This window comes from Rutilus rutilus (assembly GCF_951802725.1).
Source record: "Rutilus rutilus genome assembly, chromosome: 13".
NCBI lineage: Eukaryota > Metazoa > Chordata > Actinopteri > Cypriniformes > Leuciscidae > Rutilus > Rutilus rutilus.
The window spans coordinates 20,369,468-20,393,898 of NC_140218.1; the positions used below are offsets into that span (position 1 = coordinate 20,369,468).

Below are 24,431 nucleotides of genomic sequence, written 5' to 3' on the forward strand. Positions count from 1 at the left end.
TATTGAGAAATGACAAATAGCCTTCATTAATCCTCTTCATCATCATCCTCATCCTCATCATCACAACTACAGTGATGAGGAGGATCAGTAGGAAAATGGGTGGATTAGGTGTGCTGCTATTTGAAAACAAATATTACAAATTTAATCGCATCACTCATTTTCTTTGCTATTCCCTCATTATTAAATTAGCATTCCGACACTGTAATTTAGATTTAATAGGACTACATCTTCTGAATACTGATTTGCGACAAAACCAGCACTGGAATGTTTTCGGTGTGGAGTGTGCAGAACAGAAGAATGCTTCAGCTACTCCCACTTCCTGGTGATCCAATCCGAAACGACCAGCTGTTTCAAGGCGCCCCTCCGAGTCCGTCCAAAGCAAAACAATACACGGAAAAACAAAAAATCGTCAATTATCGACTATTTTCGCTTCGTATCTTCTTAAATTATACATCTGAGCGAATTGGTCGTGTCTTTTTTTAAAAGGCTATTTTGGATCTACCCCAGTTACGGGGTTGTTTATCTGTAGTAAGGGGAACTTGAAACCGTCCTTGCCCCATGTCCTCGGTTGTTTTTCTTCTTTCGCCTGGATTCTCCATGTTGTTGGAGAAAAAGTGAGGGCTTTACCTAGACCAGAGGGGGCTATGGATAAATATACGAGCGATAAAGTAACCGAGACGCGAATCCTAGAAAATAGCAGATAAGATAAAACAAAAACAAAGTGGCATGCCCCTCCCATATGGAAGAGAATAGAAGGCGGGAATAAATAAATATCAAAATAATTTGTCGCCGTAGGTTTGAGATATTTTTGTGCGAACTGAAATTATTCATTTCAAGCCTCGCTAGCTTTTAATGCCACTAAATGCGGACCGACTGTTTGTCGCTGGAAAAGGTTGGTTGGACGTTAAGGGCTGTGCGTTTGTTAGATGGAAAGTTCTATCATCACTCAAGTGCAGAGAGAGGATTCTCGGTTGTCTTCGAAAACAGGTAGGCAATGCGCTGTCACATACTAAATGGTGTTGTTTCCGCGCTGTCATTTCTAACGATCACATATTGGCCATTTTCGCGTCACACTGTTCGATGTGCGATTCGAACATGTTCGATGCTCGCACTGTGTGACAGTTATTTGTCATATTGAGCTGATTGACATGTCACAGTCGCGAGCGGAATTCGTTAAGTTCCAACCGTTGAAACTTAACGAATTCCGCTCCGAACAGCGAAATGTAAATAAAATCAATATCGCATTTCAGGATATATTATATATATATATAAGCGCTTTGTCTTTCATTGTAGCGTATTTAAGATAAATATCAGCGTAACTTAATTGTATTATTATTTACATGTTTTGCTGTTACAGTCAGTCATTGCTGAATGTTTACGTAATATGATCATTTTTTTTAAAGGATTTTTAGACGACCTGCAGAAATCTTACATGCTTTTCTCGCTATATTTTTTTTCTTTTTATTTGGTAATTGATGTATATTTATAAATTATTATTTTCTATTTGTTTATTTCGATTTTGATTTATTTACACGATCGATTCTGGTGTTTTTAAAGCAAACATGTAACCAATGTTTCACGTTAAGACACTGTTGTTTCCTCTTCTGTGGACGTCGTTTCAACGCTTGGTTAATGGATAATTTGAGTGACATGTTGTTTTAACGGTATGCGGATTGTGTTTCAAAAACATTTTCTGTTTAATCGACTTACCTACACTCGCGTATCTCACGCTCTTTCTGAAGTAAAACTGTACAAAATATCGAGCTGAAATGTGAAAAACATCGGCCTAATGGAGAGCGCAAGGTGCCGCGCTGGAATGCACAACACACCCCTCACAGCAGCACACGCCCTCCATCTGCCGCGCGACGCTACCATTACACACACACACACACACACACACACACACACGTTCAAACCTTAACGGTTAATGAAGGCCTTATCTAGATGTTTAACGAGGAAAGGCCACAGTGTTATGCGGAAAATAACCATTATGCGGATAGTAACCCCTTATTTTGTAACCCCTTACTTAGACTGACCCGCCAGGTAGTATCTCCTCGCGGTGTTTTGACCAGTGTTTTTCTCATGTCTCGTCAATATGCGCAGAGCTGTGCGCTTATTTTAGATCTGACGCAAATACGATATCAACAGTATGACCATACTTAACTGATGTCAATTAGGCTGTTATTACAGATGTTTACGATCTCTGAACTAGTGAATTACGAGCTGCCATAATGTTGGGAAAATAGCCAAGCCAAGTCGGCACAAATTCCTTGAAGACCCCTTGAACTCAGTTTGTACTTGATGGCATCAAGTGTCCAGTGTGACCTTTTTTTGTGGCCATAATAGCAAAGGCTCAGGAATTATGGTGCTCAGGATGTGAACAGATGCATTAGTGCAAATGTAAGACAAATTAATATAAAAAGGTTAAATCAATTTACAAATATAGTTTAAAACATATGTGCTATTTAGTTTCTAAGACATAATCTTTGTATTCATGATAGTTTCACTTATATATATAACATTTTGTGCAAATATTTTGATTCAATAACTCTGAAACGGTCAAGTGGTGTAACCATGTAAAAAGCACTACATTATGTCTTTTTACCTTGCATATACATGAGTGTACTCAACTTCAAAAACATTTTCAAAGATATTTTTCAAGGCAAAAATAAAAATTTTGCTTATCAAAAAAGTGCTTAAAAATTGTCTGAAGTATTTTTTTAACAAATGAAATGGCTGCAATTCACAGTCTAAAGGGGTCCTCTGTTGTATGACATGACGACAAAATGGCTTCTCATTGTCTGTTATAAGTTTTTCAAATATTAATAATATTATGACTATTTTCTTTTTTATGATCTTTAGAGTTACACTACCTAGATGTTTTTTTTACCTTAACCCCCACGATAAAATTTAAAAAATCATTTTAATTCAGAAATTGAAAACATGAAAATATCAAAGAAGCCATGTATTCAAGCCATTTTTTTGAATAACATAATAGATCTGTTCTACGTCATCATTGACCCCCTCAAACAGATAGCCTGCCAAATGCAAAGAATAATTGTGATGTTTACGTAAAGCTGTGTATATATATTTGCTATAGTACATTGTGGAATTAGATTAATTGACTTTGTTGAATATATTGCATTAATAGTATTCAAATCAAGCAAGTACTCTGGTATAGAAATTTGTAATGTAGTAGACCTTTATGTCTTAGCTTGTCATTAGCTGAGTATCCATAGTTGTACATCATAACCGAGTGAAAATGCAATCCATGAATATAGGCAATGAAAATCAATACTTAGCTGAAATATAATGGTCAGACAATATGGATGTTTTTCAACAACCAATACTGAGGCTGATATCTAGAGATCAGGGTGACAGACTGGCGATGTAATGCCAAATATATATACGTAATTCAATTTAATGATAACAAATTGTACTATCCAAAGACAGATATTCTCAAAATGACCAAATCTTTTATTAACCTCATCGAAAATGTGATCTGTCACTATATACTGTATGTGCTCTAAGAGCTCAGTGAATTCTTACTTTGAGCATTTTTCTTATTTGTAATCAGGAAAACCATTTTGATGTGCATTAGAAATGTGTTCAGTTTAGGCCAGTGCTCAGGCAACAATCTGAATGCCTGAAAAATCGCTTCCATATGTATTGGTAATGCGTTATGTCTAAAAAACGATTTGTTGCAGACCAAATCTAAGACATTTTGTCTAGGAAAACATTGCTGCTGTTATACCAGTGTTAGATACATGCAACCCAACTGAGAAAAAAAAATCTAATTTAGCTGGTCCAATTATAAATATCAAGAACATGTTATTGTTTTCTTAACAGATTCCTTGGACTCCAGTTACACACAATCCCTTGAAACTCAAATCCGTGCTTGCCATTTAATTCGCCATGTAGATTTTTATTATCTAGGAAAATAGATGACAATTCACTGAGGATGAAATTAGTAACTGCTAGATTTATAGCAGTTTTCTTGAAATTGATTTACATTTTTTTTTTTTTTACGCACTCTCATTTGATCAGATCTGAGCAGAAGTGTAATAGCTAGAAACACTGACCACTTAAAAGCTTCTAACAGAACCTTAGACGGTCCTTAACAAAACACTCCTTCCACTCTCCGCTCACAAAGCTTGTCAATATCGCTTGATCCTCATGTGACAAATGTTTTCAAGAAAGTGCATTTGAATTCATGGATACATTTTCCTTGCACTCCATTTCCTGAGTCCTTTTGTTAAGCAGGGCGTTATCAGAGAGTGTACAGATGGGCAAATACAGCACAGAGTAAATGATGACGAAGGAGGCCATTTTCTCTCATCCTCCCTCTGCTGTGCATGCTGCTCGTATGTTACATAAGATGATTCCTATGGCTACATAAGTCCCCATAGGGAACAAGAGGGAGAAGAAGTGCCTGGGATCAGCCCCTGCTCATGTTATGGTCAATTCCTTCAGCTGAGAAAAAAAAAAAAGAAAGAAAAGATTACCAGTACTGAGGTTACATCACCATAGGAATAAAAACAGATTCTAATCACTGCATGGCGTACTTTCATGTTGCAAGAGCGTTTATGGCCATTTTTTCCTTTTTGCTTCTTGGGAATCTCAACAGGCATGTCTGAACAAAATCATGTTCCTCTTACATGCAAATATTTGCGAGCAAAAATATGCAGAAATATGAAAATATGCAAGGAGCCCCTCTGTAATGCACAACCAAGCTCGCTACAGATGTTGCGTTACAAAACATAGGTCTTATTTCCGTGGATAGGAGTTAAGTCTGTGGCGTATGCACTTTTCTGCCAGGCTCTTCTGTGATGAAATGGCAGGAGTGGCGTGTGTGTGTGTGTGTGTTTTGCTCTAAAGGTACAGCAGAAATGTGTGGGCTTTCCCGCCCTCTGAGATTATATAACATATACCAGCCGTAGCCAGCAGTCTCATTTAAAACAGATTTTCTGTTTCTGTGCAACGTGTGCCATCTCTGGAGAGGGGCGGCTGAGCATTTGGTCATTTTGATGTTGATAGGCGCCACATTTACTGACCAAAACATACATTTCATTCCAGTGCTCTGAATTATTTAAAAGATCCGTCAAGCCTCAGTGGCGCATTCGATGCAAATGTATCTAGCTGATTGGCGAATGTGAATTCAAGTTTTGTTTGTCGTCTATTGGAGACTAAAGTGGTTAATTGAAAATATTTCTTAACATTTACTAATGTACTCTGGGTGGGGTTTGACAGCACTTAATGGGATTCAAGTGGGATTGTTTTATAAACCACGCAACATGAGCTATGTTTATGCACAACAATTATCAGCAGGACTAATATATGCAAATTATGCATTTAAAAAGGGTTTTATTGTTTTCAAACAGATCAGGTGAATAAAAACTCGCCTCAGAAACCTGGAAGTCGGAATATCTTCAAAAAGCTCATCTGTTGCCTTCGAGCTCAAGATGCCCAACTGCCAACGACACCTTCCCATGATGCCTTGCTAGCGCCCGAGGACAATGGGACCATTGCCAAAGTATTATATGAATCATTAATCAACACTTTTTGTTAGTTTATATATACTTGACACATAAAACAAATTAAGATAAGATTAAGCAGATTTGCAATATGTTCCACTTTACATTGGTAAATTGTAGATGCCTGTTTTTTTATAAATATTAAATAAAACTATTATTTTTATATGCAAATTGTTAAATTAATACCAATTCATATTTAATGAAATAATATTTCATCACATATATTTGGGTAGAGTATTACAAAATATTAAATATAAAAACATTATTTATCATGTGGATGTGTACTTTACATTCAAGTATAACAAGTAGTCCCTTTATTTATTTTTTTGTGAATCAAATATACATTTTTCTTGGTGTTGTTTGACCCTCCGTGTGTTCTGGTCTCACCTGTAGATACCAGGAGAGCGTCTGCTGCCAGAAGTGACCTCTCAGGACCAGGGGAAGATCTGTGTGGTCATAGATCTGGATGAAACACTGGTGCATAGCTCCTTTAAGGTACACCCTGTAACACTGATTAATATTGTAAATTTGACGATTTAAGGAAATACTGTGTATTTCTGAATATTTCTGTATAGATAACTATAATGTGCATGTAAACAACAGGGTTAATAACAGTTTCTCACCCCAGCAATGTTCTTAACCATATCCACATTGTGTTTTTGTAGCCAATAAGCAATGCCGATTTCATTGTGCCTGTGGAGATTGAGGGGACCACACACCAGGTGAGATCTGATAAATGTTTGTGTATGTGAGAAACACCCTGCCAGTGCGCATTGACTTGAAGTGTGCAGGACATCTGCTTGAGGAAACAGTGGAGATGTTGTTCTATATTCAAAAGTGAATGATGAGCACCATCTGCTGGACTGATGTGAGAACAACACTTCAGCACTGGAGGAGGATTGCGACGTCATGTTGTGTACAACCACAAGAGACAATATTTGCCCATTGTTTTACTCCCAAAAAAAACAAAAAAAACCCCGCAGTGTTAGATTACTTCTGTTTTTAAAATGTGGAGATTGAACTCACATTAAAATATTCCTAAACCTTTGTTGTTCTCACCCACTTTTCATGGAAAATCTGCATTTGGCCTCTGCCTGGTTCAAGTAATCCAGGATAGGTTAGTTCCCACTAGTACGGCCTATTCTTGATTACTTGTTTCAGGAGGAGGCTACGAGCAACAGCACTCGACGCGCCTTAGTGCATAACACAACATTTTGTGATTTGTTCTATTAAAAAAAACTACATTTGACTCTGAAGTCTCTACTCTTTAAGAGGTGTGTTAAAATACATTTGTCTCATATACAACAAACTCATCTGTGTTTTAGGTGTATGTGTTGAAGAGGCCATACGTGGATGAGTTTCTCCAGAGGATGGGAGAACTGTTTGAATGTGTTCTGTTCACTGCTAGCCTTGCTAAGGTACCAAAACATGCATCACATCTCACATTTCTTTAGGAAAATGGTAGAGATTCCTTACTAGATGCTGGTTAGTTAGTGTTATAGAGTTATGCCCTTGTAGTGCCAGATTGATTTTCTTCTCCAGTATCAAGTTTTCCTTAACCCATCCCTCCTTCTCCCCGCTCACGGTAGTATGCAGACCCCGTGACCGACCTGCTGGATCAGTGTGGCGTGTTCCGGACGCGGCTGTTCCGTGAATCTTGTGTGTTCTATCAAGGCTGCTATGTGAAAGACCTGAGTCGCCTCGGCCGTGAGCTCCACAAAACCCTGATCCTGGACAACTCCCCTGCCTCATACATCTTCCACCCTGAAAATGCTGTAGGTTTCACTGTCCTGCTGTGTAGATTCTCCCTCTTGCTATTTAACACTTGTTTATTTTGCTGTATTTGACATATCCAGTAGAGTCCAAAAGTCTATAGATAGATAGATAGAGATATTGATATATATAGATAGAAGTACCATACACATACATACATATATATATATATATATATATATATATATATATATATATATATATATATATATATATATACACACATACACACACACACATACACATACATACATATGGTAATACTTTTATTTAAGCAAGGATGCATTAAATTGTTCAAAAAAGTTACAGTAAAGACAGTTACAAAAGATTTCTATTTCAATTAAATACTTTTCTTTAAACTTTGTTTTGTTATGGCTGAAAGTGGAGCTTTCCCAAAAAAATGAAAAAAACAATCTCAACCATTTTGGGTGCGTAGATCCGTGGAAATATCAATGCTTTAAAAAAAAAAAAAGAAGATCTACACTCGCTTGTGTCTTCTTAACAAATTATTAAAACAATTTTATTATGCAACAAAGCACATATGGATTATTCAAACGTTTCGGCCATTAGCCTTCTGATGAAACATTTGAATAATTCATATGTGCTTCGTTGCATAATACAAAAAAAAAGATCATTTGTTAAGACACACGCGAGTGCAGATCATTTGTTTTTTCATTTGAAAATGGAGCTTTGCCATCACAGGAAAATAAATAAATACATGTAATTGTAAAAATATATTAAAATAGAAATCAGTTTGATTTAAATTGATCAGAAATTATTTGAAATTATAATAGTAGTACTGTTTGACAGTATTTTGGTCAAATAAATGCAAAAACAACAACAAACCTTTATATATTAGGGTGGTCCTTATTTTTAAAGTCTCCAATTGTCATGCTCTTAACCCTTCAAATTGTTCCTTTATATAAGAAAATACAGCGTGCCAATTTTTATGGCAGTAACATAATAATTACTGGTAGCTCAATAGCTTTAAACTTTCTGAGATTTTGATGATTTTCGTAAAAACAGATCATTTGAATTGGTATTGTACCTGGCTAGTAAAATTCCAAAAGAATCTCCATAAAAACATCTAATGCACCATATATTCCTAAATATGTATTTTAGATGCATATCTCAGTTTACTGATTGTAGAAACTAAATCCAAATTAATCCATCCATGACCCGGTTTAGCAGATTTACCTTTCCTGGTGGAATCAATACATATTGATGATCACCTTGGTTATTGTTTGGGTTTAGAGCACATTTTTTGGTAAAAAAAAATGACATTACGTTCCTTGAAATTGACCCGGAACTTTGGCCGAATCAAGCAGATTATCAGGAGGCACAGGCAACCATACATGCAATGAAAGTAGTCAATGATCACGCCGAGAGAGGAGTGGCTCTGATTCAAGAACAATTGCAGTTTCTCCTTGTGGTGGAAGATCACCGACGGATCTATCCAGACTGCAAAAAGTCAACACTGGCTGCTGAGCATCAGAAATGAGGGATTGTTGAAAACTTTGTGCTTTTTTTTAGATTGTTGACATTGTTGTCATGTCAGTGTTGCTCTGACTTCAATAAAATGTAGTTCATTTGCAGCAACTTTTAATATTACTTGCATATCACAATAACGCCGCACAGCTTAACATAGGCAATCTTCCACAAGATTGAGCTACCTCTAAATATCATTTTTTTGTCAACATTTTTGCATATTTCTAATTTTGAAGTTAAAAGGAACAGTTTAAGAGGTTAAGACACTAACATTTTGCACAAAAAAAAAAAAATTGGACTTGATAAGGACCACCCTATTATATATATATATATATCTTTTTTAAGTACAAAATATACGTCCTTTATATATATATTATCAAACATGTATGTTAACAAATGTTCAAAAGTTTTGAAATTATATTCAGAATGCCTTTTATCAAAATGATAAAACAGATTTTCAATGCTGTCTTAGTCTTTTGGACCCTGCTGTATATGTAACAAAATATGTACATATCATAAGCCCCAAATGATTATATTACTATTAACCCAGTAAGCTACTGGCGTATAATAACCTGTGTGCGCCTCTAACAGGTTCCTGTCCTCTCCTGGTTCGATGATTCAGAGGACACTGAGCTGCTTCACCTCATCCCAGTATTTGAAGAGTTAAGTCAGGCTGATGATGTCTACAGCAGACTCGAACAACTCAGGGGTCCATAATCCCTACACCGCCAGACCAGGGCAAACCTCCATGTGTAGCACTGACTGCCAATCACACACAAGCGGCTCATATGACAGTAGACCCCGCCTTCTGACCTGAAAACAAACACCAAAGCTCATAATTCTGCTCAGCACAAAGTGGATCCGCGGTTTTGCTACATGGTTTGAGGGACCTTAAACAGTTAGTGATGATAAATATCGGGGTCAGAGGCCAGCTTTGTCTCAGTCATTGAGCTTGCCTTTCGCAATAACAATTTACAGATTTTATATTCCTTTTTTACTTTTCTATTTTTTTTTTTGTTATTCGTTTATTTGTGATGTTTATGATGACATCCTTTGGGAGATTAAACAGATTGCAGGGTCTAATTAAGTCATCAGTAATCCGCAACAGTGAAGCTGAAGCACAAGTTTCAGGCCAGTCTCTCTATGCAAGTTCTACCTGAACTCGTCTTCACACTTTTTTTAATCTTCAGCATTCATAATCACTTTAAAGGAAAACAAGTGTCGCTAATGTATTCCAGAGAAATGCCAGGAAAAATTGAGAAATGTCGCAAATGGAATACACATTGTTTTATCCAACATGCTATGCATAGTTTTTCCATAAATGCAAATGTGATACCAAGCACCCATACATTTTTGTTGTCTTATTACTTTAGGCCTTGTTTAAACTGCACAGTTTTCTACTGTCGCCGAGATGCGTTAACATGGCATTAAAATACCCGTTTTTAACACTGTTTCACGTGAATTACAACTACATACCTTCCTGTATTCATCTTAAAGTGACCTTATCTATCTGCTTCAAGCGTACTTGATGGGGTTTTATTATATGTGAGGAGCAGAATTAACACCACAGAATGAACCAAAGAGATTGATCTTGTTCAGTTACTGTCCTTCTCTCTGCTGTATTTATGCAGACAATTACTTGTGCTGTCATTTATGTGTATATTTGGTTGAACTTGAAAATCTTTGTATGATACATCTTTGAACTTGAAAATGTCCATCTTTGTATGATCTGTTGATGCAGACCAGATGCTCCACCTCTGTGCTTCATCTTATTTAAACATGATCATGTTTATATTATAATTTGTTTTTACTGTAGCACAAATATTCAAAATGGCCATGATTTTTATAAACACAGCCAAGTGTTCGAAGGGCAGATTATTGCCTTTTGGTTAAAAAAATTTGCCCTGATAAGGACTGTGTTGTCACATTTTTGACTTTTGTATTGCTGACAATAAAAAAATTGTGCAACATGTAATTGTTTTCTCTGCATTTTCTCATTGGTTATTATTCATTTTACATGCAGCCGCACAGAATTCAAACATGCAAATAGCATTCAGATAATTTATAACATCGACTTTTGAATGATAAAACGAGCATTTAAATTCTTTGCCCTAAAATATCTCATTTTGAAAAAAAATATAATAAATAGAGCATCTCAAATTTTCAAATGAAAATACATTGTTGGCGTCATCTGACAAGCAAGTTGTACGTCCTCTTTTGACCACTAGGGGCACCAGAATCCACCACACAGTTTAGGAAGATATGCGTCACATATTCTGTAATAAATATACTACAAAAAAACGTACTTAAAAAGGTTTTTATTGAGTTGAGTTTTATTGAGTGATGGCGATTGCTTAGAAAGGAGATTATGAAAACACATTTATGGCTTTTGCAGGACAGAGTGAAAACAAAAATCAGATAGCACCTTATATAAACATTTTACAGATATATTAACAACTTCATCATAAATTCTTTTGTAAACATACCAAACTAATATAAAATATTCCTGACAATTACAACAAAGTAAATAACAAAGGTTATAACGGCAGGCAAATTAGAGAACTACGATAGTAACACAAACTACTTATAAAAAGAAAACAAGAATTTGAAGTAACATGCGTATAAGATTGAGGATGACTACAAAGTTAATTTATCTCTACAAAAATTTTACACGGGCCTGGAAAGACTGTCGAATGACAAAGTATATATGCTTGGGAATGTTTTTAATTAGTCTTTTGTTGTGGTCGCTTCGTTAAAAAACAGCTATTGAGGTCAGCACAGATTGGAAAGGATTCGGGTTGTACTACTTATCTACTATTAACTATGGCTTTTTGAGCAACCACTTGAAAATGGAACGGGTTTTTTTTTGCCTGTAATCCATTACACAGGATTAGCCACAGTTAAATGCATGCAATGCACCTTAACTTGAATTGCACCAAAATGCTTTATGCTGAACAAATATGATGGGTTTGTGGGGGAGAAAAAAACAAAACACACATTTCCCAAAGAAAACCCCTTTTGCTGAGTAATCAACACGAAACCTGGCTCACAGGAGGGTAATTTCTAACAGCTGTGGAAAGATGCGCAAGGCAGAGTCAGCGTTACTACGTCAACATAAAGAGTAAAGAAATCATCAGCCACCTTTTCAAAAAGTCCAGTCAGCCAGAGCCAAACTTCTTGGGTTTAAGTTTAAGCTTTGTTAAAGTTCACTGATTGTACGCAGGGTAATCCAACAATACACAGTTCAGAATTAAGTCATGAGTCACAAGTTTCTTTAAATCATTGCAAAACACAAGTAACATACAAAACAAAACAAAAAAGGTCATGGCCGGGTCAGGAGAACAAACTATCCTATAGACGCACAGCGAGACACGTACACACAAATTCAGGCACAGTACACGTTTGAACAGAACGTAAAAGGAGTAACCAATAAAAGGTGGTCTTGTCTTCCCACACCACTCAAAGAAAATAAATAAATAAACGTAAATAATAATTCACTGTGGAACACTGTAGCTCTGTCTTATATGAATCGCACTTACTGTATGTTGCTGCTACGAGGTTTTATTTTCTTTAAACACAATGAATCAAAAGTCTACGGCTGATGCAAGTTTTACACAGATGCATGTTTTTTTTTCTTTCTTTTTTCATGAAATATGCATATTAAATTAATTGAAAATCACATATATTAACATTCACTTTCCAATAACTTTACACAAATGTTACCAAAGAGAGTGTGCACTGATGTTGCATGAGAACCAGAACATTCTGTGAGATTAAAAACTGGAAGACTGTCGCGATGAGCTTGGATTCGTCCTTGAAATGTAATTGAACAATAACATGAGCCGAGCGTCACTACTTTTGCTACCACTTGAAACAGAGAACACGAATGAGATGATAGAGTTGTTATAATGGGCTAAAATGACACCACCACAAACACATTGTAAAAGTCCTTCTTTCCAACCATCAGGATAGAAACGTGGGTATTTCGTGTATGGAGGGTAACATGTGGCATGAGCTTTTCTCGGTCAAAAAAAATGGGTTATCCGGTTAATATCCTCCTTCGAAAAATATTTGAAGCGTCACGAGAATCGGGGTACAAAAAGGTGGGTACCTGGTTAACATTCAGTCCCTCTGAAACCACTTCAGCCTTGACTACCACACGAGGACAAGCTGTCATAGAGGGAATCGCTCAGGGACTCGGGGGTCTCGAGGACCTGGGGATGGCTTGGAGACAGGCCGTCGTCAGGTCTCTCTCTCACCAACTCCAAACCAGTGTCCCTCACCATCTCCGGGTTTGCAGGAATACGGCTTTTGCCTCTACGTGGCTGCCCGGGTTGAGGAAGACTTCTCGGGTCTCCTTCACGGCTGGCTACGGAATCACTAGCCTTGTTGCGCTGCAGGACAAAAAGGCCCAAAAATGCAAAGTGAGTAACAATGAAAAGTACATGAAACACAGAAAGGTCTTATCTTAATAATAATACATTCATAATTTCATTAATCATAATACTACTTTATTGCAATCTGTATGATACTCTGATATTAAAATTCTGGTTGATATTTATTTTTATGGTTTGGCAGACAACCAATAAAATCAGTCATTTTAAATGAAATGAGTCAATTTAGGCCCAAAAACATTATAATGTACAGTATGAAAAATGGATATTCATTGTGAGATTTGCTAGATTGTTATTATATAATTAGCATTTTTAAAGATTAACTTTCAGTGAACATTAGATGGTGGCAAAGGTAATCTAAATGTAAGAAAGCAAACAAACCGCTGAACTTTACAATGTATACTAAAAGAGATGCACTACTAAGTACAGGGTTCCCACACCTTGGTTAACTTCAAATTCAAGGACCTTTCAAGCACTTTCCAGGTCCAATACCCTCAAATTCAAGGACTTAATGTGGGGACACATTTGGTGTGTCCAACAACAAACGTTGAGGTAACATCGTAGTTTCATGCACGCGTGAACGTCATGGCAACGTACAACACAAAGTACCACATGCGGGAAACACTTAACGTAACCGCGTAAATACGCTTAACTAGTGTAAATCCAGCAAGCAAGTATGCATAGGCCATGAAGTGTTGGCGAAATAACACATTAGGGGAGTGAATATGGAATTTTTTCCAGAAAACTTATTGCATAAAATAAATTCAAGTACTTTCAAGGACCTGTCTCTATGTATGTTTATTTTCAAAAACTTTCCAGGGCCTTGAAAACATTTTTTCCGATTCCGTGGGAACCCTGTAAGTAAGATTGATCTGATGGCTAGTAAGATGTTTTTTGAATGAAATTAATACTTTTATTCAGTAAGGATGCACTAAATTGGTCAAACGTGACATTAAAGACATTTATAATGTTACAAAAGATAATTCTGAACTTTAGAATCGAAAGAATTCTGAAGAACAGCAGCACAACTGTTTTCACCATGATAAGAAATGTTTCTTGAGCAACAAATCAGCACATTATAATGATTTCTGAAGGACCATGTGACACTGAACACTGGAGTAATTTTTATATTTTTAATTGTAGTAATATTTCACAATATTAATGTTTTTCAATATTTTTAATCAAATAAATGCAGCCTAGGAGAGCATAACTTCTTGTTAAAAAATGACCGTTCCCAAACTTTTGAACATGTTTAATAAAACAGGGAATTTGATTGCATTGTTGTACTGTAATTGTCTTGTTGGGTGAAACTAGGATCTAAAGGGATGCTCACCCTCTTAAATGAACTCTTATGACTCACTGGCTCCACTCCGTCACCAACGCCAAGATAAACCTCAGACGGCTCTGCAGATGCTTTGAGGTTTGGGAAAGTCCAGTTCTTTGTAGGGCCCAATTTCATAGGTGCTCCACAGATATCAGTGCCTGAAAAGATAAATCAAAGCTGAGAAATGGAGGGGAAAAAACACCCACCCCCTGGAACTCCTTCCAATTAATTAATGCATGATCATTCTTTATTGAAAACTCCCATAACTGATTAAACATAAATGACAGCTAAAGTATTATATACCTTCATGAACGATGTTTACAATCTGGCTGGATGGGATCTTGTTCTCCAAATTGCTGGTGTGATGGTCCATATCCTGACCCCCCATAAAATCCTCTTCTAAACATGACAACTCTCTCTCCAAAGTCCAGGCCTTATGAGGCATTTTCATCCCTGAGCCATGTTTTCCCTGGAGATGAGAAGGGTCACACTCCCCATGGGCCTTCCCTTTGGGAATGCTTTTGCAACCAGCATTTGCACTATAGTCAGGAAGAGGGAAGGTGCCAATGCCACTATCAAGGGTGTGTGTAGAGATTCCAGATCCTTAAAAAAAAAGTATATTGAATATTATATAAATAATATATGAATATAAACATGTAAATAAATGTATTATTTTTATATACATGAATATTATATACATGAATATTATGTATGCATGTATGTAGGTAGGAATGATTGTGCTTAGTGTATAGTAGCACTGCATGACAAAGGATCACACTCTAAACATCCAAATAATGCTTGCCACACATCTGTTGCTGTGTGACTCACATAAGGGAGCCACAGAAATTCAGACACACCTAGATTATTTATCATCAGTGACAGGTTAAAACCCGTTTTTGTTGCTACATGCTAACCAATCAAAATTCCTGCCTCTGGAAACATTGAAAGCCATGATGTCATGCATTGTAATCATGCCTTACCTGCAAAATGTTCATGATGAATCGTCTCAGCCAGGTTCTCATCTGATGTGACGTCTTTACTCAGTAACGCAGAAACCTGTGAAAAAAAGAATAGTCAAGTTAACATTAAAGTATTTTTAAAACAACAATGTACATTATATTAATGAATTTCACATTTTACCTTTTCCATGTCATCACTGCTTCTTGTCTGACTAGCAATGCCGGCGCTCTGGTGACTGAACACAGGTCTGGATTTACAGTCAAACGAGAGGCGTCGATGTGCCATACTGATGCCACCAGTGTCCTTTCCATCAACCCTTATAGAAGAATCGGAATTAAATTGATTTGAAAAGACTATTCATTGTTTGTCTACAGTATATTTACATTTCAGTCTGTTCCTCAGAAAAGCTTATGGTTATAGAATACTTGGAATACTACAGATGTACTACTTTTATAATAATCATGGGTTGAACTCTCTCTCTAATTTGTTAAGCCATATGCAGAAGCCTAGCCAATATGACAGCTGACTCACAAGTCATATTCAAATAATGTCTCAAAACACATTTTCTCACCTTACTCATTCATCAGTTATTTCAATTAACCTTTATCATCTGAAAACCTGCACAACAACTCTGCACTTAAAGGTTAAGTTCACATGGAATTTATGTTGTCTTTGACTTCTGGGTTGCTTTAATGATTCATGCATGAAAAGAAAATGTCTTAGAATAAAAACACTGAAAATACAACTGAAAATATTATATATAATAATAAACTAATTTATATATTATACAGTTATTTGCATTGTACCAAACCAAATGGGACTTGGCAAATACATTTGTTTTGTGGAATTTCCTGCTTGAAATGCCATGCCATCTTTAAAATAAATTTCTAAATAAAATCAGTTGCTGTATATGTTGTTTTGTACTTACCGGTTTAGCAGTTGCTGCATGAAGTTGTCAGATGGCACTCCTCTGTACATCACAGACAGCTGGCCTTGGGCTTGGTCCATCACCACCTCACAGGAATGTCCCTTTCCTTGTCGGTCCAAGGCCACTCCATTCACATAAGCCCGTTCTTCTTCAAGAGCTTTATGCAAGCCCTCTGCCTTCTCAATCAGCATAGAAATGTTTAGGCTCTCACTCTCTGGTTTCTTCACAGCCCCCTTGGAATCCTTGCCCACCGAGGATATATTGAGTTTCCATTCTCTCTTATCATCTTTCACTTTCGACGTTTCTGGTTTACGGCTAAGAGCTGGCAACTTGCTTTTTCTCAGACCAAACCAGTTGGCAATTCCATTGGAAGCTTTTTGCTTGACCTCAACCATTTGCCCTTTATCTTGCTCTTGCAGTTTCAGCATATTTTCCTCAATGCCCTTCATGACCTTCTGCTCGATAGAAGACTGTGGGCTGGGGGCAGAGTGCCTCTTTTCTTCAGCGGGCTCTACCGGCCTTGGTGGAGGAGGAGGAAGACTCTCTCCATAGGAAGAATTCTTCTTCTTATTGGCCCTGAGATGGCTTCTGTCCTCAGATTTGGACATGTACCTCTGAAACTCTTGAGTAGGCTTCCCATCTCGGTTCATAGAGGGTGGCACAGTTTTAGTTGGTGATTTGAGTGGGATTTTATTGGGGCTGCCACTCTGGGTGACATTTTTTGCATTATACGAAAGGCTATGGGGTGTTGTATTCTTAGCATAGCTGCGCAAAGCCTGCGCAGCCTCTAGGTTAGTAGATGGTGGATGCATCTTAGATTTTGGGCTTTCTTGCTTGGCTAGGAATGTTCTAGAGGATTCATGTTCAAGTTTGGAGACTAATGTGCTAGACGGAAGAGACCTGACAGCTTGCTCAACATGCTGAAAGGCTCCTTGTTGTTTCGAAACAGCACCATCAAGATGAACTGAATGGTATGATTTATCCTCAATGGAATCTGTATTTTTAGGAAGTCTATATTCTCCTGATTTACAATCAGAGTTTCTGTCAGCAGTTTTGCTTTTATCGGTAGTTTGTGTTGGTATGCTTGCAGCAGACTGAATTTCTTTCTTCTCTGCAAGCGGAGGACAAGCTGTGTACTCCTCCGGGTTCCTTAACTTGCCAAGTGCAGCTAGTCGTTCTTTAAAAGAATGACTTGATTCACCTGAATGTCTACCAATCCCTGATTTCTTAGGAACAGGCGGTGGATCATTCCTTTTAAAAGGTGATTCGGAGCTCTGTGAATCATTATCAACCATTTCGCTTTTCTCTTGGCTCCTGGACCTCGTGCTAATCCCACTTTGAGCCTTCTGGGATGATGACTGACTAGGCAGACTGCGATGATTGACTTGCTTATGCCACACCGGGCTCTCCGAGCTGTCCTCTTGGTCTGAAGAATCAGACTCAGGTGAGATGTCCTTCTGCTTGAAACTGGTTGGTCTCTCTATACCAAACTTTGTCTGCTTTCCTTTCGCACCTTCATTAACTGGGCTGGAATTTTGAAGAGATGAGCTCACTTCTCCAAGCAGCTGGGATACATCGGTGCCACACGTTTTGGAGATATCCGAGACGTTTTCATAGAGTGGAATTTTCTGAGGGGTCTTTTGAACATGAGAACTTTGTGCAGGCTTGGCTACTCGACTTGTTTTAGGGATACCACAGCCAAGTTCTTTTGGCAATGGTGCAGGAACATCATCAGGTTGGGGTGGAGAAGTTGGAGCAGAGTGGGACTCCGATTTAGAAGGGGGCAGCTGTCTTTGCCTCTCTGTTGTGGTGGCTTTCCGCGTGGCTACAGGCGAATTGTGCACCTCATAGTTGTTGCTCCGGCAAGGAATCTTTGAGCTACGAGTCAACTGAGGACTGAGACGAGGTGGAGCAGGTACTGCAGTACGTTCTCCAAGTGTGGGTATTTTAAGGAACTTGAGCAGTTTGGAGGGCGAGGCCTTGACCTCTCTAAGGCAGGAAACTTGATTCGGGCTGACCGTAACTTTCGATCTAATGGACTGAGGGTCAGATGGGGTGTCTTTCACAGGGACAGAGATATCATCCAGTACTTTTGAGGCAGTATGATTCTCATTGGGAGAAAATAACAGACCTTTGTGGACTGGTTCAATGCTGTCCATCTCACAGTGTGTATTTTGTAAATTGTCTTTGAGTCCAAGAGTAGGCAGCTTTGAGGTGGCTATGCTGGCTCGACAGACACAGTCAGTGTCTTCTTTCGTTGCAAACTCTTCTTTCTCAAGTCTTTGTGGCGCTACAGCGTTTAAGTGCTTCAAGTCAGAGTCCAGCAGTGCCACATCAATTGTGCTATCATCACAAATCGTCTCATTGCAGGTGCTGCTGCTTGACCTGTTGGATTGAGATTCGAGCAGAAAGTCAGATAACCTATTCTTGTCTCTTGTTTCTACAGATACATGACCTGAGACTCCTCTGGGCTGATCTCTTTCTGAAATGGTTAATCTCGAGTATGATTCAGGGGCTTCTAATGGGTGGGGATCATTCGGTGGGTTAAGACCTTGCTCTGCTGAAAGAATGGACATATCTCCAGATGCCCTATTTACAAACAGTTCACTTGTACCTGTGGCAGGTTTCACGAGACTCTGCATTTCCATGTTCTCTTGGAAATCGGGCCGAGCCAAATTGAGGTTATCGATGGTAATGGGGGCTGAAGTGCAACAATTGTGGCTACTCTTGGCTAAGCTGACTGAATCTTTATTGGACAGCATCAAGCATGTGCTACAACTACCACACTTTACATTACTGTGCTCTCCTCCATTCAAATGCTGATGTGTGCAAACATCTGGGCAGGAATGGGAACAATGTGCTTTGGGTGCATTGCACCTGGATGAATTGTCTCTGCAGGCTAATACAGCCTCCTTAGAGGCAAGAGCCTGGCTGTAGTCACAGATCGAGGGAATTCCAGAGGAACGATGGTACCGAAGCGGATCCGTTTCTTCAAGCTTACGGAGGACCTCCAAAATGTGTGCTTTCTTCTTCAAAAATGGAGACATGGCCTCCATGGACGTGGATGAGCCTTGGGTCTCAGGTATGCAATTTTGTGCACATTCGCTGTTGCCCTGTGGAACCAAATTATAAGGATGAGGAAAAGTTGTCATAAAAAAACAGATTCAACAAAGACTTTGTGTACGGCTTCTACCTTGGCCTGTGCAGTCCTCTGAGCCTCAATCACTTTGTTAGATTCACTGTGCTGCAGCTCGCCGATGTGCTCCAGACAGGGTCCTGGCTGCTTTGATAAGACACATCAGGTAAGCTTTAAGCTTCTTATTATATGAATCAATTACTGGGTTATGCAAAAAAATTATCACAAGTATGCATGCACAACAAGGATATTGCCTGTTTACACACAAAATCCTTGAGGTCACAAGAATAAAATGCTGCCCAAGCAGACCAGGAAAATTAAACAGGAAGAGGTTAATTGAGCCATTTTCTTCATTTTGCAAACAAACCTAATAGGACATCCCTGTGGAGTTTGAAGAATGTTTTGTGAAAAACATCCACTTTAAACTAAAATAGGTCTTGCTCTATGCATTTTTCCATCATATTTTGAAGGATTTAATCATTTACCTGCGTATGTACACATGCTTGACTGTGCAATTTCTCCTGCAGGAGCTCACACAGTGTTCTGTTCTGCCTCTCCAAATCAAACACACGCATTTTCAGCTTAATGCATTCCTCTCTGAGATCCTAAAAGAATAATTTATAGCATAACATTTTAAAAAATATATACCACTTATAAAATATACAATAGATATATTTAAAAATAATTATCAAAAATGTAAATTAAATTAATAATTTAAATAAATATAAATTAAATATAAATAAATCTTTAGACTTTGCAGTTCAAATAAAGTTTTTATTTATTCATCAGTTCCTGATGCAAAACCACACAGTTTTTACCTTTTGATTGAGTAACGCTTGGACAACATGGTTGGCCACCTAAAAACAAACACATTAATTAAATATTACACTTTTTATGTATCATTTGACTAACGATTTTGACTAATGAAATCATTATCTGACTAAAGGCCCTGATATACTCACATTATTTAAATAGCACTGTATACAATAGATTGTTTAAAAGCAAGCAGCTTTACAGTACTAAACATGAAAAAAACACTCATTTACAGTACTTCTTTCAATTAGAATTACAATTTCTACTGTAAAGCTCTCCAATGTATTCATGTTTTTACTCGCGGACGTCTGACCTCGACAGACTGAACAGAAGAAATTAACTGAAGAAGATTTCCACGTCAAAAAAGCCGGATCCTCAGAGCACACCTACCTATGGCATAATCGTCATGGACCAACGGTAGTACGAAGGTGTTTACCAGCAAGAGCGAACTTTCAGAAGATTTGCAAGCTGTTTCGAACTCCCGAAACAAACACAAAACTAACTTCGTTCCACAAAAAGAAATGACACCACACAACTTCGTTCATCTTCGATTTCACTTGAAGTATATAAGGGCCTTTATGATTTTATCTAATTGGCTGTCTGCATTAGACAAAACCATTGCAAATCTCCATAGGAAGGCAAATGTATGGCTTGGTAAAAAAACAATATTTAACTCACCTCATCCAAGCATCGCTCATATGCCTCTCTCTGACTCTCGTTTGCTAATGAAAGGGCAGAGTTCTCGGCCTGTACAAAAATAGAACAGTTTAAACAGCAAGTCGAGGAAGAAAAGTAAACAAAACGGTATTCTTGGTTAAAGTATATGGCACTTACTTGAAGTTCTCTCACTCGTTCCAGAAGCTCACTGCTACTCTCTTCCTCTAGATAGGACTCAAGATCACCCTCCTCAGACTCAAAGTCCTCATCTACTCTATTTTGGGCCTCTTCCGACATTGTCTTTACCTAACAAGAAGAAAGAGATAGTTTTTTTTGTTGTTTTTTTATATAGAGAAAGAAAAAAAAATAGCCTTTTATTGTGCCATTTTTTATAATTCCCCCACCCACTACATAAAGTGCTCTGAGTGAAAGAAAAGCACTATATAAACGTAACAAATTATTTCTTATTATAATATTTCTTAGAGCTGAAGTGTCAGATGTTTTTGATGTCAAAGTAAGTACATCATTCTGTCTAAGTTTAAAATGCAGGGACAACTACAAGTAAGTCTAGTCAAAATTGTGGCGCTATCACTACTTGAGTTTGGGATGGGACTGTTTGTTTGACCAACCTATGGAAGATGAGGGAAGTGTTTTGCAAAACTTGTTTGAAGACAGGTATTATTTAAGTATCCCTTTGATGTGCTAATGAGCAACAAATTACAGACTCCAGAATTTCAGATTCTTACTTTTTAAGCCCTTTGTTTGCATTCAATAAACAATTGGTTGAACAACCTGTAAACCAGCTTTCCACACATTCTAGTGCACTCTGAGTTTCTGAGTTCCTGAGTTCACACTGCCGGTGTATGGAAGGCATTTTCTGCCAATTTTAAATAAATCAAAAATGATAAATATGAAAAACTAAAACCAGATTAACAATTTCATTATAGAAAACTGTACGCAAAATATGTGAAAAAATTGAAAACGAAATCAAATTATTTAATAAAAATTTTCATTACAATGAAATTTACAGTGACAATCAGGGTCCGAAATTAACTTTTTGGCTCACCTGCCACGGGGACTGGTAGATGAAAAAATCCACCAGCCAAGCATATTTTTTACCGGCCAAAATAATAAACAGCCCTTTTTTTTGTCACATACATTCATTTCAGTACTTTTAATTGAGATAATAAGGTAGGCATATTATGTTGAATACAAACATAAAAAATTGTCCAGAGCAAAATTTGAAATGTATAATAAATAAAAAATAATAATATATATATATATATATATATATATATATATATATATATATATATATATATATATATATATATATATATATATATATATTGATCAAAATGAGAGAAATATATGAAATATTACTATCATTGGGGTGAAATCAATTTTTTTTTTTTTTTTTTTTAGTTTTGTTTCCTGACTTCAATTTAATGTGTTATGGGAAGGCAGAACGTACTCGGCTAAGTTACTTACGTAACCTCGGTTCCCTGAGAGATAAGGGAACGAGTATTGCGTTGCAAACGCTATAAGAAAACTAATTTTATCGAGAAAAGACCGGCCATGCATGGTGTGTAAAGCAGAAGCAGCCTGGCCAGCGGCGGAGTATGCACGTGCACGATCCGCGAGTGCTGAAGACGCTCTGCACGGCTTTGATGAGCAGGACACAAATGGGCGGCGACCGCTTCTTCCAGTGGCGGGAGCTTCACATATCCTTTTTCCTCAGCACCGTCAACAGATAGAGCGTTAACTGTACGTACACACCGCCACCGACTTGAGCTGCAAAGAAGCTCTGGCCGCAGGGCCGGTGCTAGCCATTTGGGTGCCCTAGGCACAAATGCTTGGTGGTACCCCCCCCCCCCCCAATTTTGCCCATCACACCAATTTGTCTTTGAATATAAACATCTTTATTTTAATAAATGTAAGGCTGCACTGATATGGTTGATACCGAAAAATATTTATATTTTGAAGCCCATTAACCAATAGGCTATATTGGCCGATATTAAAAATTAATTTACATTTTGTGATATTACCAATTTATCAGCTGAAAACCGATGTGACCAACTGACATATTGTGCATTCTTAATAAAATGTTAACCTTTTGAACTGAAATCAAAATCTCATTTAAACATTCTTCTCTCGTGTTGAAAAGACTGATGGCTATCAGTGTTTTGTTGATGTAAACACCCTTATTGTTTCACTATACCACAACAGTAGCCTCCAGTCATCTTCATCCACCCATTCCCAGCACTGCACTATACCATACATTTGACCTTCAATATGAACACCGGATGTAGTCAGAGGATGGACTATCATTGCAAAATTGAATCTAAAAATCAATATGTTCATGGGACTCATTCATAATTGATCCTCTAATTATTCTGTGTGCTCATTTATGTGGCAAGCTTATCTATAGACGTCTAACTCTTTGTCGAGTGAATAGCTTAAATGGAAACTCCATATCTGGAAGCAAATTAATACAAAGGCTATGGGGGTCAGAGGGTTGACGGAGTGCAGCGGGTCAGAGAACACTGCTCTGTTTTAACAGTAAAGGATGGCACTACGACAGGCTCCAGGCCACACTATAGAGCTAGTTCCTGTAGTGCCAGGAGGCTCCTTTCACATGACAGATTCTTTTCACAAAGACACAAGGAACAGCCTTCCGACAGAAGATGTATTTGTACCATAACTGTGATACATCAACCCATAAAGAAAGGAAGCATTTACATTTTTCATTCAGAAGACACTTTTATCCAAAATGAAAGTAGATACATAAGCTGTAAATCGTAGTTAAAATATGGAATTTAATTCAATTACGAATCCATAAATCTTACAAACTAAATGCCTTAAAAATATTTTACTGCCAAAGTACCAGATGTTTGATGAATAGATAAATAATCCATAATAACTCACCAAGAAAGGAATATAGTAAAAATCCAAAGCCTTGGGTAAAAAGCCTTAATGAAATTTTATATCTTAAAAAAGCAAGTTAATATGATAGCCCTCTGAAGAATGAATATAGCTGGCGGAGTAAAACTAACCGGTATTCCAGGTTAACACTCTTGTCTTCTCTGAAAAGTAAAACTTACATAAAACAGCCCTCTGAAATTCACTGTCACGCTCACGTTCTCATGCGTGCCTGTCCTGTGATAAAGATGATCTTGAGATACAAGGAAGTTAAATCTACATATTAGGCGTAAGCGGAGGCATTTTGGTTTCACAACATTTGCAATACAGGATTAGCTAGAACTGTGTCATGTCTCTGCTCCATTTTTACCCTATGTTGTTAATGCTTGACCGCTTTCCAATCGCTGGTGGCCAGGGCAGGGCAAAATCAAGAGATCACCAGAAGCCTCGACCATCTTTCTTTTCATCTATGAATCACTCACAAGCAATGGAAAATGTATGG

General features: G+C 37.6%; 2 protein-coding genes across 4 annotated transcripts in view; one reads left to right on the forward strand and one right to left on the reverse strand.

Annotated features, from left to right (window-relative positions):
• Positions 1-365: 365 nt before the first annotated feature.
• Positions 366-10,765, forward strand: ctdsp2 (CTD (carboxy-terminal domain, RNA polymerase II, polypeptide A) small phosphatase 2). Its single transcript, XM_084428904.1, has 7 exons — positions 366-987; positions 5,382-5,533; positions 5,928-6,029; positions 6,200-6,256; positions 6,860-6,952; positions 7,124-7,309; positions 9,387-10,765. Exons 1-7 carry the CDS (start codon positions 927-929, stop codon positions 9,510-9,512), a joined length of 777 nt encoding a protein of 258 aa, XP_084285030.1. The 5' UTR covers positions 366-926; the 3' UTR covers positions 9,513-10,765.
• Positions 10,766-11,098: 333 nt separating this feature from the next.
• nckap5l (NCK-associated protein 5-like) overlaps positions 11,099-24,431 on the reverse strand; it is a 28,444-nt gene continuing 15,111 nt past the window's right edge. For 2 of the 3 annotated variants that reach the window (XM_084428898.1, XM_084428899.1), the window contains exons 2-12: positions 21,185-21,313; positions 21,029-21,097; positions 20,356-20,394; positions 20,023-20,142; positions 19,595-19,684; positions 16,402-19,514; positions 15,654-15,789; positions 15,494-15,569; positions 14,817-15,116; positions 14,523-14,671; positions 11,099-13,189 (exon numbers count right to left, since the gene is read on the reverse strand). In XM_084428898.1, coding sequence (XP_084285024.1) covers positions 12,938-13,189; positions 14,523-14,671; positions 14,817-15,116; positions 15,494-15,569; positions 15,654-15,789; positions 16,402-19,514; positions 19,595-19,684; positions 20,023-20,142; positions 20,356-20,394; positions 21,029-21,097; positions 21,185-21,304 — 4,464 coding nt within the window. In that variant the 5' untranslated portion in view covers positions 21,305-21,313 and the 3' untranslated portion in view covers positions 11,099-12,937. The remainder of the gene's footprint in view (positions 13,190-14,522; positions 14,672-14,816; positions 15,117-15,493; positions 15,570-15,653; positions 15,790-16,401; positions 19,515-19,594; positions 19,685-20,022; positions 20,143-20,355; positions 20,395-21,028; positions 21,098-21,184; positions 21,314-24,431) is intronic. The other variant, XM_084428900.1, reaches the window with a different exon arrangement.